The sequence below is a fragment of the Schistocerca americana genome, chromosome 5, assembly GCF_021461395.2.
Source record: "Schistocerca americana isolate TAMUIC-IGC-003095 chromosome 5, iqSchAmer2.1, whole genome shotgun sequence".
NCBI classification, from domain to species: Eukaryota; Metazoa; Arthropoda; class Insecta; order Orthoptera; family Acrididae; genus Schistocerca; species Schistocerca americana.
In genome coordinates, this window is record NC_060123.1 from 88,182,462 (window position 1) to 88,194,942 (window position 12,481).

The 12,481-nt window shown below is 43.2% G+C and overlaps 1 protein-coding gene across 1 annotated transcript in view; it reads right to left on the reverse strand.

Moving 5' to 3' along the window:
- Positions 1-12,481, reverse strand: part of LOC124616216 (pikachurin-like) — a 976,895-nt gene that overhangs the window by 211,445 nt on the left and 752,969 nt on the right. Inside the window, exon 6 of the mRNA XM_047144519.1 lies at positions 9,337-9,481. Within this exon, the coding sequence (XP_047000475.1) occupies positions 9,337-9,481 (145 nt within the window). The remainder of the gene's footprint in view (positions 1-9,336; positions 9,482-12,481) is intronic.

The window sequence follows — 12,481 nt, forward strand, 5'->3', positions numbered from 1 at the left end:
GTAGGTAGACTCAATGCCGGCGCGCTGTGAGACTGTCATAAAAGCCAAGGGGTATCCCACTAAATAACGATTTTCTTATTATGGTAGATGATAGTTATGTGTTAAAAAACGTTTTTTTCAACAATGTCAAAACTCTTTTGCTCCACCATCGTACTTACTAAAAAAATTACTCCCTATCACTTGGCTACTTGTTCATTATTCTGTAGAACACTGAATATCCATCAATGAAATAAATTACTTTTTGATTAATCCAGTTATTATACAGGGCTATTACAAATGATTGAAGCGATTTCATAAATTCACAGTAGCTCCATTCATTGACATATGGTCACGACACACTACACATACGTAGAAAAACTCATAAAGTTTTGTTCGGCTGAAGCCGCCCTTCAGGTTTCTGCCGCCAGAGCGCTCGAGAGCGCAGTGAGACAAAATGGCGACAGAAGCCGAGAAAGCGTATGTCGTGCTTGAAATGCACTCACATCAGTCAGTCATAACAGTGCAACGACACTTCAGGACGAAGTTCAACAAAGATCCACCAACTGCTAACTCCATTCGGCGATGGTATGCGCAGTTTAAAGCATCCGGGTGCCTCTGTAAGGGGAAATCAACGGGTCGGCCTGCAGTGAGCGAAGAAACGGTTGAACGCGTGCGGGCAAGTTTCACGGGTAGCCCGCGGAAGTCGACGAATAAAGCAAGCAGGGAGCTAAACGTACCACAGCCGACGGTTTGGAAAATCTTACGGAAAAGGCTAAAGCAGAAGCCTTTCCGTTTACAATTGCTACAAGCCCTGACACCCGATGACAAAGTCAAACGCTTTGAATTTTCGGCGCGGTTGCAACAGCTCATGGAAGAGGATGCGTTCAGTGCGAAACTTGTTTTCAGTGATGAAGCAACATTTTTTCTTAACGGTGAAGTGAACAAACACGATGTGCGAATCTGGGCGGTAGAGAATCCTCACGCATTCGTGCAGCAAATTCGCAATTCACCAAAAGTTAACGTGTTTTGTGCAATCTCACGGTTTGAAGTTTACGGCCCCTTTTTCTTCTGCGAAAAAAACGTTACAGGACACGTGTATCTGGACATGCTGGAAAATTGGCTCATGCCACAACTGGAGACCGACAGCGTCGACTTCATCTTTCAACAGGATGGTGCTCCACCGTACTTCCATCATGATGTTCGGCATTTCTTAAACAGGAGATTGGAAAACCGATGGATCGGTCGTGGTGGAGATCATGATCAGCAATTCATGTCATGGCCTCCACGCTCTCCCGACTTAACCCCATGCGATTTCTTTCTGTGTGGTTATGTTAAAGATTCAGCGTTTAAACCTCCTCTACCAAGAAAGAACTGCGAGCTCGCATCAACGATGCTTTCGAACTCATTGATGGGGACATGCTGCGCCGAATGTGGGAGAAACTTGATTATCGGCTTGATGTCTGCCGAATCACTAAAGGGGCACATATCGAACATTTGTGAATGACTAAAAAAACTTTTTGAGGTTTTGTATGTGTGTGCAAAGCATTGTGAAAATATCTCAAATAATAAAGTTATTGTAGAGCTGTGAAATCGCTTCAATCGTTTGTAATAACCAGCCGGCCGGAGTGGCCGAGCGGTTAAAGGCGCTACAGTCTGGAACCGCACGACCACTACGGTCGCAGGTTCGAATCCTGCCTCGGGCATGGATGTGTGTGATGTCCTTAGGTTAGTTAGGTTTAAGTAGTTCTAAGTTCTAGAGGACTTATGACCACAGCAGTTGAGTCCCATAGTGCTCAGAGCCATTTGAACCATTTGTAATAACCCTGTATACGTCAAAATACTTTCGAGCGCTACTGAACTCCCGAATTAGATACCGTTTAGTGAAAGTGTCTACTGCGTAGCAGACGGAAAAATACTCACTTAGCTGGATTACAGTAAGTCATTAAACTACTACAGTCTTCCAGCGTTCTACGAAGGCTATGTGGAAAGTAAGGTCCGATCAGGAACGAAATGGAATCCACAGTGAAAGACAGAAATGTTTTATTTGCAACAGTTTGCTACTCCTTCCAACTACTTCTCTACAAGGTCGCCTCTCCGACTGACAAATTTGTTCAAATGGTTCAAATGGCTCTGAGCACTATGGGACTTAACATCTATGGTCATCAGTCCCCTAGAACTTAGAACTACTTAAACCTAACTAACCTAAGGACAGCACACAACACCCAGTCATCACGAGGCAGAGAAAATCCCTAACCCCGCCGGGAATCGAACCCGGGAACCCGGGCGTGGGAAGCGAGAACGCTACCGCACGACCACGAGCTGCAGACGACAAATTTGTTGTAGCATTGTCCCTACTTTCCAATACCCTCGTCACAGAAGGCTGCCATCTGTGCTTTCCGTCACTTCTATACGCGGTTTGCTATTCCTGTCTGTGGCAAAATGCTGTTCTCATGATTAGCGGTTCATGTGAGCAGAGGTGGACACCAGAGGGAACCAAGTCCGCGCTGTCCGGTGTGTAACCAAACACTTTCCGTCGGAAACGCTGCAGGAGCGTCCTCATTGCTCTCGCGGTACGCGGACGAGAATAGTCATGAAGAAGGAAACGCATGACAAGTACGTTATGCAGGGTGGCATGAAATCAGGCGAAATCTCTCAGCGGACACCCATGCTTGTCGGGAGACACTATTGCTCTAGACATGTTTACATGTTAACTGTATACTCAGAACTGAAAGGCGAGAGGTGACGTGATCGACAGGCATACTACAGACACTACCCGCCTATACAAAGTTTCGTCGGATTTTCACTGTCCTTTCCATTTCGCGATCAGTCGGATCTTACTTTCCGAATAGTCCTCTTATAAGGAACATATTCTGACATCATCAGATGCAATGGATGTTGAAATATTCGTTAATAATCTTAGACAGGAACAGGTCACACTGAGATAGCTCTTTTTTTGCGAACTATCAACAGTTCGACTCAATTTCGTGTTCTTCCGCTCAACGGCCCTATTTTTCTGGTCAAAGTTAGTATCTCCCTCAGTGATGACCTGCGATTCCCTAAGTTACTGATGGATCATACAACATCCATGGCATTTGATGATTCTAAGGTGTGCCTTGAGCGATCGTATTGGCTTAACGGCTTCAAGTAATCCAGTTAAAGTGAGTACTTTTCTATTTCCTTCATAGTAGGCGCTACAATTTCTATCACTTAACGGTCTCTAACATAAAGGTGCGACTCAGTTGATCCCACAATAAACAGGAATTAGCAGCTACAAGCGGACTGTACAGTTCTTAAAAGAATCTACCGGTATTTAAAAAAGTATTTTTAACTATTAATTGGACAAGTGAGACACATACAGAAGTAGAAGAAATTAAAAGACATTTCCATTTTTCACCTCAGCTGGATTACGAATACCCTTATTTACTTCACACGATAATCTGATTTCAGCGATGTGCCATTTTCAGCTGTTTAGTATCCGCGCCAGCGGACGTCTAGATGGACGCATAGAACTCCCTCCGCCGCGTGCTTAGCTTCTTCCGTCGCCGGCGCTGGCCGTGCTGGCTCACCCCGTAGACTGACTCGCTCGTCGAATTTCTTTCCCTTGTACGGTGTCCAGCTCCCCAGGCTTGCTGTCGAACCACTGTCGGCTAGCATAGGAGTACAGTATTTTGTGATGACAGTTACGTTTCGCGACGCTGTCACCCCTGTGCATACACAAAAAATGTGATAACTCAAAAGCACTTGACAACTGGACATCACCGACATCAGCTGATCGCGTGAGGTAAATGACTGTAATCGTATTGCTGTACAACCAAAGTGGAAAATGTAAACGTCTTTTATTAAAGTTGAGACGAAAGCAACTGATATGAGAAAACTTTCAGAAGAGATTACAATGCCGATGTTGATCTACAGCGCATGGGGATATAAGTGATAACATCACTATTAATCTGTAATATTTGTGTAAGCTTAAGACAACTAAAATACTCTTTGAAAACCAGAAACACCCAAGATGAGCAACAACGTAGATGATGTTGCATGCTTAATGAAAGGCGAGGAGAAGAAAGGTCGAATACCTGAGTTCATTATAGTCTAAAGTGGCGGCAGGATACAGCCAAAAGAACAGATACAGTAACTGGAAAAATTCCAGAAAAACCGGCCCCGTAACATTTAGTGGTACAATGGAAAGTGGACACACAAATGAACAATAAGGATTTCACATATTTAGTTGACATGGATTGAGTGCATAATCTGAAAGAAGGCTCGGTAGCGAGGATTACGGTGTAACGGATTTTCCATTTTGGCAACGCAGATGGAATGTCGTCAATATTCGCCTTGTCTGTTCTCCATTGCCTCTGATGTGCGACGCAGGTTTCGTGCGTATGGTGATTTAGAAGGTTCATAAAGTGAGGCGTTTTGTGGAGTGTAGCCTCGTCTTGGTAAATACGTGAGTTTTGAATCCCATCATTCATTATTATACTCGCATGCTTTATCGGCTACTGACTTTGTTCAAAGACCACTTCAGTACCTTTGGCGACAACTGTAGATCCGAACGATGAGAGCGAAGAAAATTTCGGAAGTTCGAAAGTGTTTTGTCGCCTATCCGACTGCTTTCTGCAAACAGGGTGCTACACGCAACAAATTCATTTCGCTGGTACGATGCCCTTCAAACGTAGTGGCGCAGGACGGCATTAAGTGACGAGTGAGTCGAAGTTTTCGGCTAATGCGCTCTCTTATCTCAAGTATCAGCACAGGGAAGGACGAACGAGCTGGGGGCCCGTCGGAGGAAACGGAGTAGGGTCTCGTCCAAGTAAAGCAGAGTTAATTGGACGAAGAGGTGTTCCCGACGAGAACTTTACGAAGCGGCATCTCCGATACTGATGTAGGAGGCTACCAGGAAATGAACGAAGCAGGCACTCAAGCGACGAAACTAAACGAGGGATTTTCATACTATGTGTTTCACTAGCCTTCACACGTTACAAGGAGAAACATTTTCGCTGAGAAATTTGTTGTATTTGTAACCGGGAAACAGAAACATGATTTGTCTTAGGTTTTGTAATTTTTACTTTTATTAAGGGGGGGGGGGGGCGGGGTAGGACGTCAAACAGGCCGACTTGGAGCAGGAGAGGCATCACAGGACATTTTAATTTCCAGTGTTCATATTTTTACAAATAAATTCATTAAACTTTGTCAGCATCACCAGGAAGGATTCAAGATTCACACTCATTCCAGTGGAAGTTCGAAAACATAACAAAATAAATTTTTTACGTGTGAAATTTCATCATTTTTTTCACTTACTAATGGCTGCATTTGTTGCTATAGGTACACTTTTCTTCATAAGTTAGAGAGATTCTTCGATGAATTTTGCACAGCATACATACCGTACTTACAGGGGCATGAAACTCTAGAAATTATTTAATTTATGAAAAAACGAATGAACTGTTCTATTTTAAACCTCATGTTTAGAAAAAACACAAATTTTGGAGTTAATTACCGCAATTTTTACCACAGTTTTTAATAGATTTGGAAAATTCTAGAGTTTCATACACCTTTAAGTATGGTTTGTGTGTTGTGCAAAATTCATCGAAGTATCTCTCTTATTTATGAAGAAAACTGTACCTATAGCAACAAATGCTGCCATTAGTAACTGAAAAATATGATGAAATTTCACATGTAAAAAAAAATTATTTCGTTATGTTTTACAACTTCTACTGCTAAGAGTGTGACTTCTGAATTCTTCCTGGTCATGCTGACGAAGTTTTATAAATTTATTTGTAGAAGTTTAGACAGTGGAAATTGAAATGTCCTGTGGTGCCTCTCCTGCTCCAAGTCAGCCCGTTTGACGTCCTACCCACCTTAAACGGGAAGAAAGAAGTATGTTGAGTAGGGAGATGACGAATATTTATGAGTCATTTACACTTCAACAATGATCATTCTTAATGGATTGTCTTTGCTGCATAACATTGCAGGAAGGTTCTCCTGTCCTCCAGAGAAAAATAAGCAGTATTTCTACTGCTTTCAATTTAATAGCGGCGAAGACACTTACTAAATGTTTCCTCTAGTTTTTCCCATAACCCTACCAAAATGACTCTGAGCACTATGCGACTTAACTTCTGAGGTCATCAGTCGCCTAGAACTTAGAACTAATTAAACCTAACTAACCTAAGGAAATCACACACATCCACGCCCGAGGCAGGATTCGAACCTGCGACCGTAGCAGTCGCTCGGCTCCAGACTGCAGGGCCTAGAACCGCTCGGCCACTCCGGCCGGCATAACCCTAAGAAAATCCGTTTATGTCCTATTACACATTAAGCCAGTCTTAAAAAGTGAATTTCAGTGTTACATTCGCATGTATTCTAAAGACAACTGTAGATGTCAAATACTGCTCCTTAGCTTTGTTTTTCTTTTGTCCATCCATTTCACACACAAACAAGAATATTTCTTAAGCTTTCCTTGTAGGGATATATCATCAACTTCTTCTGAAGTTAAAGGTGGTTGGCCATGTGTGGCCGTTAGGTTCTAGGCGCTTCAGTCGGGAACCGCGTGACTGCTTAGGTTAGTTAGGTTTAAGTAGTTCTAAGTTCTAGGTGACTGATGACCTCAGAAGTTAAGTCCCATAGTGCTCAGAGCAATTTGAACAATTTTGAACCAGTATAGCCGTAACAAATTATAAGGAGGCCTATGGACTTCCGATCATTGTAGGACTAATAACAGTAAGATTCCATAATAGAGGATTCCGTGGAGCTCTCGTTTGTACATACACACCAGATTACGAACTAACAAGTGTAGAAACGTAGTTAGTCTGATGAGTTGAGCGAGCGATCGAGCACGAGCCTACCTTCGTGACGTACGCGCCGCGGCCTGTATTTCTCGTAGGCCACGAGCCTACTACCATCAGTGACGTCACTGGTGCCCACTCCAGCACCATATGTGGTAATGTTTCTGTTGCCAACCCACCGAACCCGCTTCAACTTTCGAAAGGCCGGGCCCCAAGCTGTGCTTGGCTGCAGACACCTAGCTGAGATAGCTTCTTTCGTAACGCTTTTGCAAAATCCGTAACTCTGTTCAATATTAGATACCTCGTCGCATACAATTCGTTGTCTGTTTTCCAGAGGATCTTCTGCTACCGCTGATTTGTCGGGATACCGAACGCGCGAAGTTTTATGTCGCGCTGAATGTGCGTAGTAATGGATAGCGCCCTGTAAAATACGACAAATATTGCTGCCTACGGTGTCCTCAGAACACGATCCGGAAAACGGACACCGACTGCATTCCTTGAGACATCTATAATGAAATACAATAATGGATTCTGTGATATGAATATACAAAAAAGGCAGTCGAGATAAAAATTTCTGATAACATCCCCCATAAAGACGGATGCCTACAGGTAAGCAGAGCGTGGGAGTCGTCCATCGGGAAGCTGTAGTGGGCTCGGCGGGTGGTCAACGAAACCATTACCATGTATGGCGCTAGACTGGGCGCCAATGAAGTCGCGCACGGTAGCACCGCTATAATGACTGCTGCAGCGATCACACGAGATTCGCCATTTGACAACGGCCAAGAAGTATTCAGTAGGAGGCACTTTGACATATAACCACTTGACGTGGCTGGAAGCCGTACAAAATTTTATCATTATATAACAGCGTGAAACCGTCCGCGGCTCGTGGTCTTGCTGTAGCGTTCTCGCTTCTTGCGCACGGGGTCCCGGGTTCGATTCCCGGCGGGGCCACCGATTTTCTCTGCCTCGAGATGACTGGGTGTTGTGTGTATTTCATCCTCATTCACTTGCAAGTCGCCATAGTGGCGTTAAAGAACTTGTGGAGCGGCGGCCGAACAGCCCCGCGAGGGGTCTCACGGCCACCAATGCTATACGCTCATTATTATTATTATTATTACTACTACCGTGAAACCATACATTCGTATAATGAAGATTCCTATAGAGCAGTGGTGTCCAACCTTTCAACTCACCTTTGCTGAACTGGAAGATGATGAGTATACTGCTGGACCGCACTAAAATATATTCAACACTAACAATAGTCGGTGAGCAAAGAGCGAAAAAAGAAAAAGTGCTGGGGAGGGGGGGGGGGGGGGGGGAGGGGTTGCATAGTGAACTCATTTACGGAAGGATTATTTACAACAAGTGAAAGGAAATAATAGAGGATTTCCTTGTATTTCCATAAATTAATATCATTATACGACTCTAAATCTCAAGCTTCGCAGTAGCAAACGAAGTAGCCTTAAATAACAGACCGTAGCACCTGACGGATTTTCCGGTTATATGGACGAGGCTTTAGGGATTTCAGTATACCACGGGCGGCATCTCAAGAACGAGACGAACGAATAACGGACAAGAGTCGTGTGGCCATTGTCTCATACTGACAGTATTTACGAACTTCTAGCATGCTGGAGTAGCTTGGGGTCAGCAACGTATGTTAATCAGTAGAACGAAAAACCGGTCCAAGTTGCTAATTTTTACCTTTTATTCATTCGATGACCAGTTTCGGGCCGATATCCATTTTCAAATAATGGTAACAAAATCGAAAATGCCATTTTCAAATATGTAAAAAATATGCAATGAACATTTACAGTTCATACAGATAACTACAAATGTTCATTGAACGTTTTTGACCTCTATTAGCCGAGCGATCTGAGGCGCTGCAGTCGTGGACTGTGCTTCTGATCCCGGCGGAGGTTCGAGTCCTCCCTCGGGAATGGGTGTGTGTGTTTGTCCTTACGATAGTTTAGGTTAAGTAGTGTGTAAGCTTAGGGACTGATGACCTTAGCAGTTAAGTCCCATAAGATTTCACACACATCTGAACATTTTTTTGACCTCTTCGGAAACGCCATTTTCCAATTTGTTATGATGGTTTCAAAATGGGTCTATGCCCGAAAATAGTCATCGAATGAATAAAAAGTAAAAATTTGCAACTTGGACCGGTTTTTCGTTCTACTGAAAATATTCAGTTTATCATAAATTTATTAAACAGTATTTTATGTTTATTTATTTATTTCTTACCGGTCGTGTGACAGAGGCTCACTTCTTGGGCCACATTATACTTGCTTTTGGCTGCATGCGGGCCACAGGTTGGACACCCCTCTTCTAGAGTATTTAATACCATGACATGCAGTCACTTAATATGCTCCTCGAATGTAGCACGGTTATTGTTAAAACAATCATTTCCTTGGAGGGAACTTCTAACATAGCATAGCAAGAAGGATAGTGGTAAATTGGCAGTATCATAAAACCCAGGTCACGGGCTCGGTATGCTATCCAGCTGCCACAACCGTCATCACTGACGTGCCACTACTGTTACAAGCACTACACGTGAGCGCCACGTGCGACACGCGTGGCCTCTCACCTTGGAGCGGCCCTCGACCCTGCGGCCCTTGTTCAGCTGCAGCCAGGCGTCCCAGCGGTGCCTGTACAGCGTCACGCGGTTCCACTGGTTCAGCTGCACCGTCTCCTCAGACCGCACCACACCCAGGCCGGAGCCGCAGTCGAACCTGAAACCGTGAGGCCACAGTCACACTCAAATCTGATGCAAACATCAATACACTAACAGCACTAACCTGGATGTGGTTTCCCCTGTCTACTCACCATACGCGGGCTCTAAAACAATGAGAGAGAAAAGAGAAATTGATCAAAGAGGCTAGACATCCGTGACGAGTTCTAGACACGTTTTTAAGCAGGACTTGAGTTAAATTTTTTAAATGGCCCAAGTGCACGAATACTGATTTAAATCACAGCTCTAAAAACTTAGGAGTGTAGTCGAAGGTTGTAGGCCCATATGTTCATTAACTGAAAGTAACTGGTTTGATTTGATAGTGGCAACCCTATAATTCAAAGTAACGAAGGTATGGTATTACGTCTATATTTTAAAAACAAACAGTCGCTGTCACTGCTTACATTCATGCTGAATCAGACTGGGTGTCATACTGTAACCTTACATTTCAAGCAGATGGGGAGAAGTGACACACAGCTGTTCGGTGTGAGGGCTACTACCACTACGCTTAGGTTAGAAGCAGTTCTTCATGAGATTGCTAGTTAGTACGTCGTTTTAAATAAATGTATTTTCGATTGAATAAATACGGAAACTACAATTTTTAAAGGTGTCTGTAGCAGAACGAGGCAACGGCCTTGCCGCAGTGGTTACACCGGTTCACTTCTGCCAGTACCTCGTCCCCTACCTTCCAAACTTTACAGAAGCTCTTCTGCGAACTGGAAGAGCTTCTGTAAAGTCTGGAAGGTAGGAGAATAGGTACTGGCAGAAGTGAAGCTGTGAGGACGGGGCGTGAGTCGTGCTTGGGTAGTTCAGATGGTAGAGCACTTGCTCGCGAAAGGCTGAGGTCCAGAATTCGAGTCTCGGTCCGGCACACAGTTTTAATGTGGCAGGAACCTTCATATCAGCGCACACTCCACTGCAGAGTGAAAATCTCATTCTGAATGTGCAGACATTATTACATGAATTAATAAAGTCACTGAAGTTGAAGAGGAGGGAGACAAAAAAATCACTAAAATTGGTATCAAAATGTTTATATCCAAAATATTGCCTACAAGTAAGACCAGGGACAATAATATAATCCATTGTTACTAGTTGTTATGACTTTGACAAACCATTATAATATTTGATTTTAAATTTAACATAAAAATCCGTGTGTAATTATATCGCCGTAATAAAACAGTGTGAAATGAAAGCTATAGTTAATAGTAAAAGCATGCAGCTTTACTGTATGATTACATGATGATGGCGTCCTCTTGGGTAAAATATTCCGGAGGTAAAATAATCCCCCATTCGGATCTCCGGGCGGGGACTACTCAAGAGGATGTCGTTATCAGGAGAAAGAAAACTGGCATTCTACGGATCGGAGCGTGGAATGTCAGATCCCTTAATCGGGCAGGTAGGTTAGAGAATTTAAAAAGGGAAATGGATAGGTTGAAGTTAGATATAGTGGGAATTAGTGAAGTTCGGTGGCAGGAGGAACAAGACTTCTGGTCAGGTGACTACAGGGTTATAAACGCAAAATCAAATAGGGGTAATGCAGGAGTAGGTTTAATAATGAATAGGAAAATAGGAATGCGGGTAAGCTACTACAAACAGCATAGTGAACGCATTATTGTGGCCAAGATAGATACGAAGCCCACACCTACTACAGTAGTACAAGTTTATATGCCAACTAGCTCTGCAGATGACGAAGAAATTGAAGAAATGTATGATGAAATAAAAGAAATTATTCAGATTGTGAAGGGAGACGAAAATTTAATAGTCATGGGTGACTGGAATTCGAGTGTAGGAAAAGGGAGAGAAGGAAACATAGTAGGTGAATATGGATTGGGGGACAGAAATGAAAGAGGAAGCCGCCTGGTAGAATTTTGCACAGAGCACAACATAATCATAACTAACACTTGGTTTAAGAATCATGAAAGAAGGTTGTATACATGGAAGAACCCTGGAGATACTAAAAGGTATCAGATAGATTATATAATGGTAAGACAGAGATTTAGGAACCAGGTTTTAAATTGTAAGACATTTCCAGGGGCAGATGTGGACTCTGACCACAATCTATTGGTTATGACCTGTAGATTAAAACTGAAGAAACTGCAAAAAGGTGGGAATTTAAGGAGATGGGACCTGGATAAACTAAAACAACCAGAGGTTGTACAGAGATTCAGGGAGAGCATAAGGGAGCAATTGACAGGAATGGGGGAAATAAATACAGTAGAAGAAGAATGGGTAGCTTTGAGGGATGAAGTAGTGAAGGCAGCAGAGGATCAAGTAGGTAAAAAGACGAGGGCTAGTAGAAGTCCTTGGGTAACAGAAGAAATATTGAATTTAATTGATGAAAGGAGAAAATATAAAAATGCAGTAAGTGAAACAGGCAAAAAGGAATACAAACGTCTCAAAAATGAGATCGACAGGAAGTGCAAAATGGCTAAGCAAGGATGGCTAGAGGACAAATGTAAGGATGTAGAGGCCTATCTCACTAGGGGTAAGATAGATACCGCCTACAGGAAAATTAAAGACACCTTTGGAGATAAGAGAACGACTTGTATGAGTATCAAGAGCTCAGATGGAAACCCAGTTCTAAGCAAAGAAGGGAAAGCAGAAAGGTGGAAGGAGTATATAGAGGGTCTATACAAGGGGGATGTACTTGAGGACAATATTATGGAAATGGAAGAGGATGTAGATGAAGATGAAATGGGAGATACGATACTGCGTGAAGAGTTTGACAGAGCACTGAAAGACCTGAGTCGAAAGAAGGCCCCCGGAGTAGACAATATTCCATTGGAACTACTGACGGCCGTGGGAGAGCCAGTCCTGACAAAACTCTACCATCTGGTGAGCAAGATGTATGAAACAGGCGAAATACCCTCAGACTTCAAGAAGAATATAATAATTCCAATCCCAAAGAAAGCAGGTGTTGACAGATGTGAAAATTACCGAACTATCAGCTTAATAAGTCACAGCTGCAAAATACTAACACGAATTCTTTACAGACGAATGG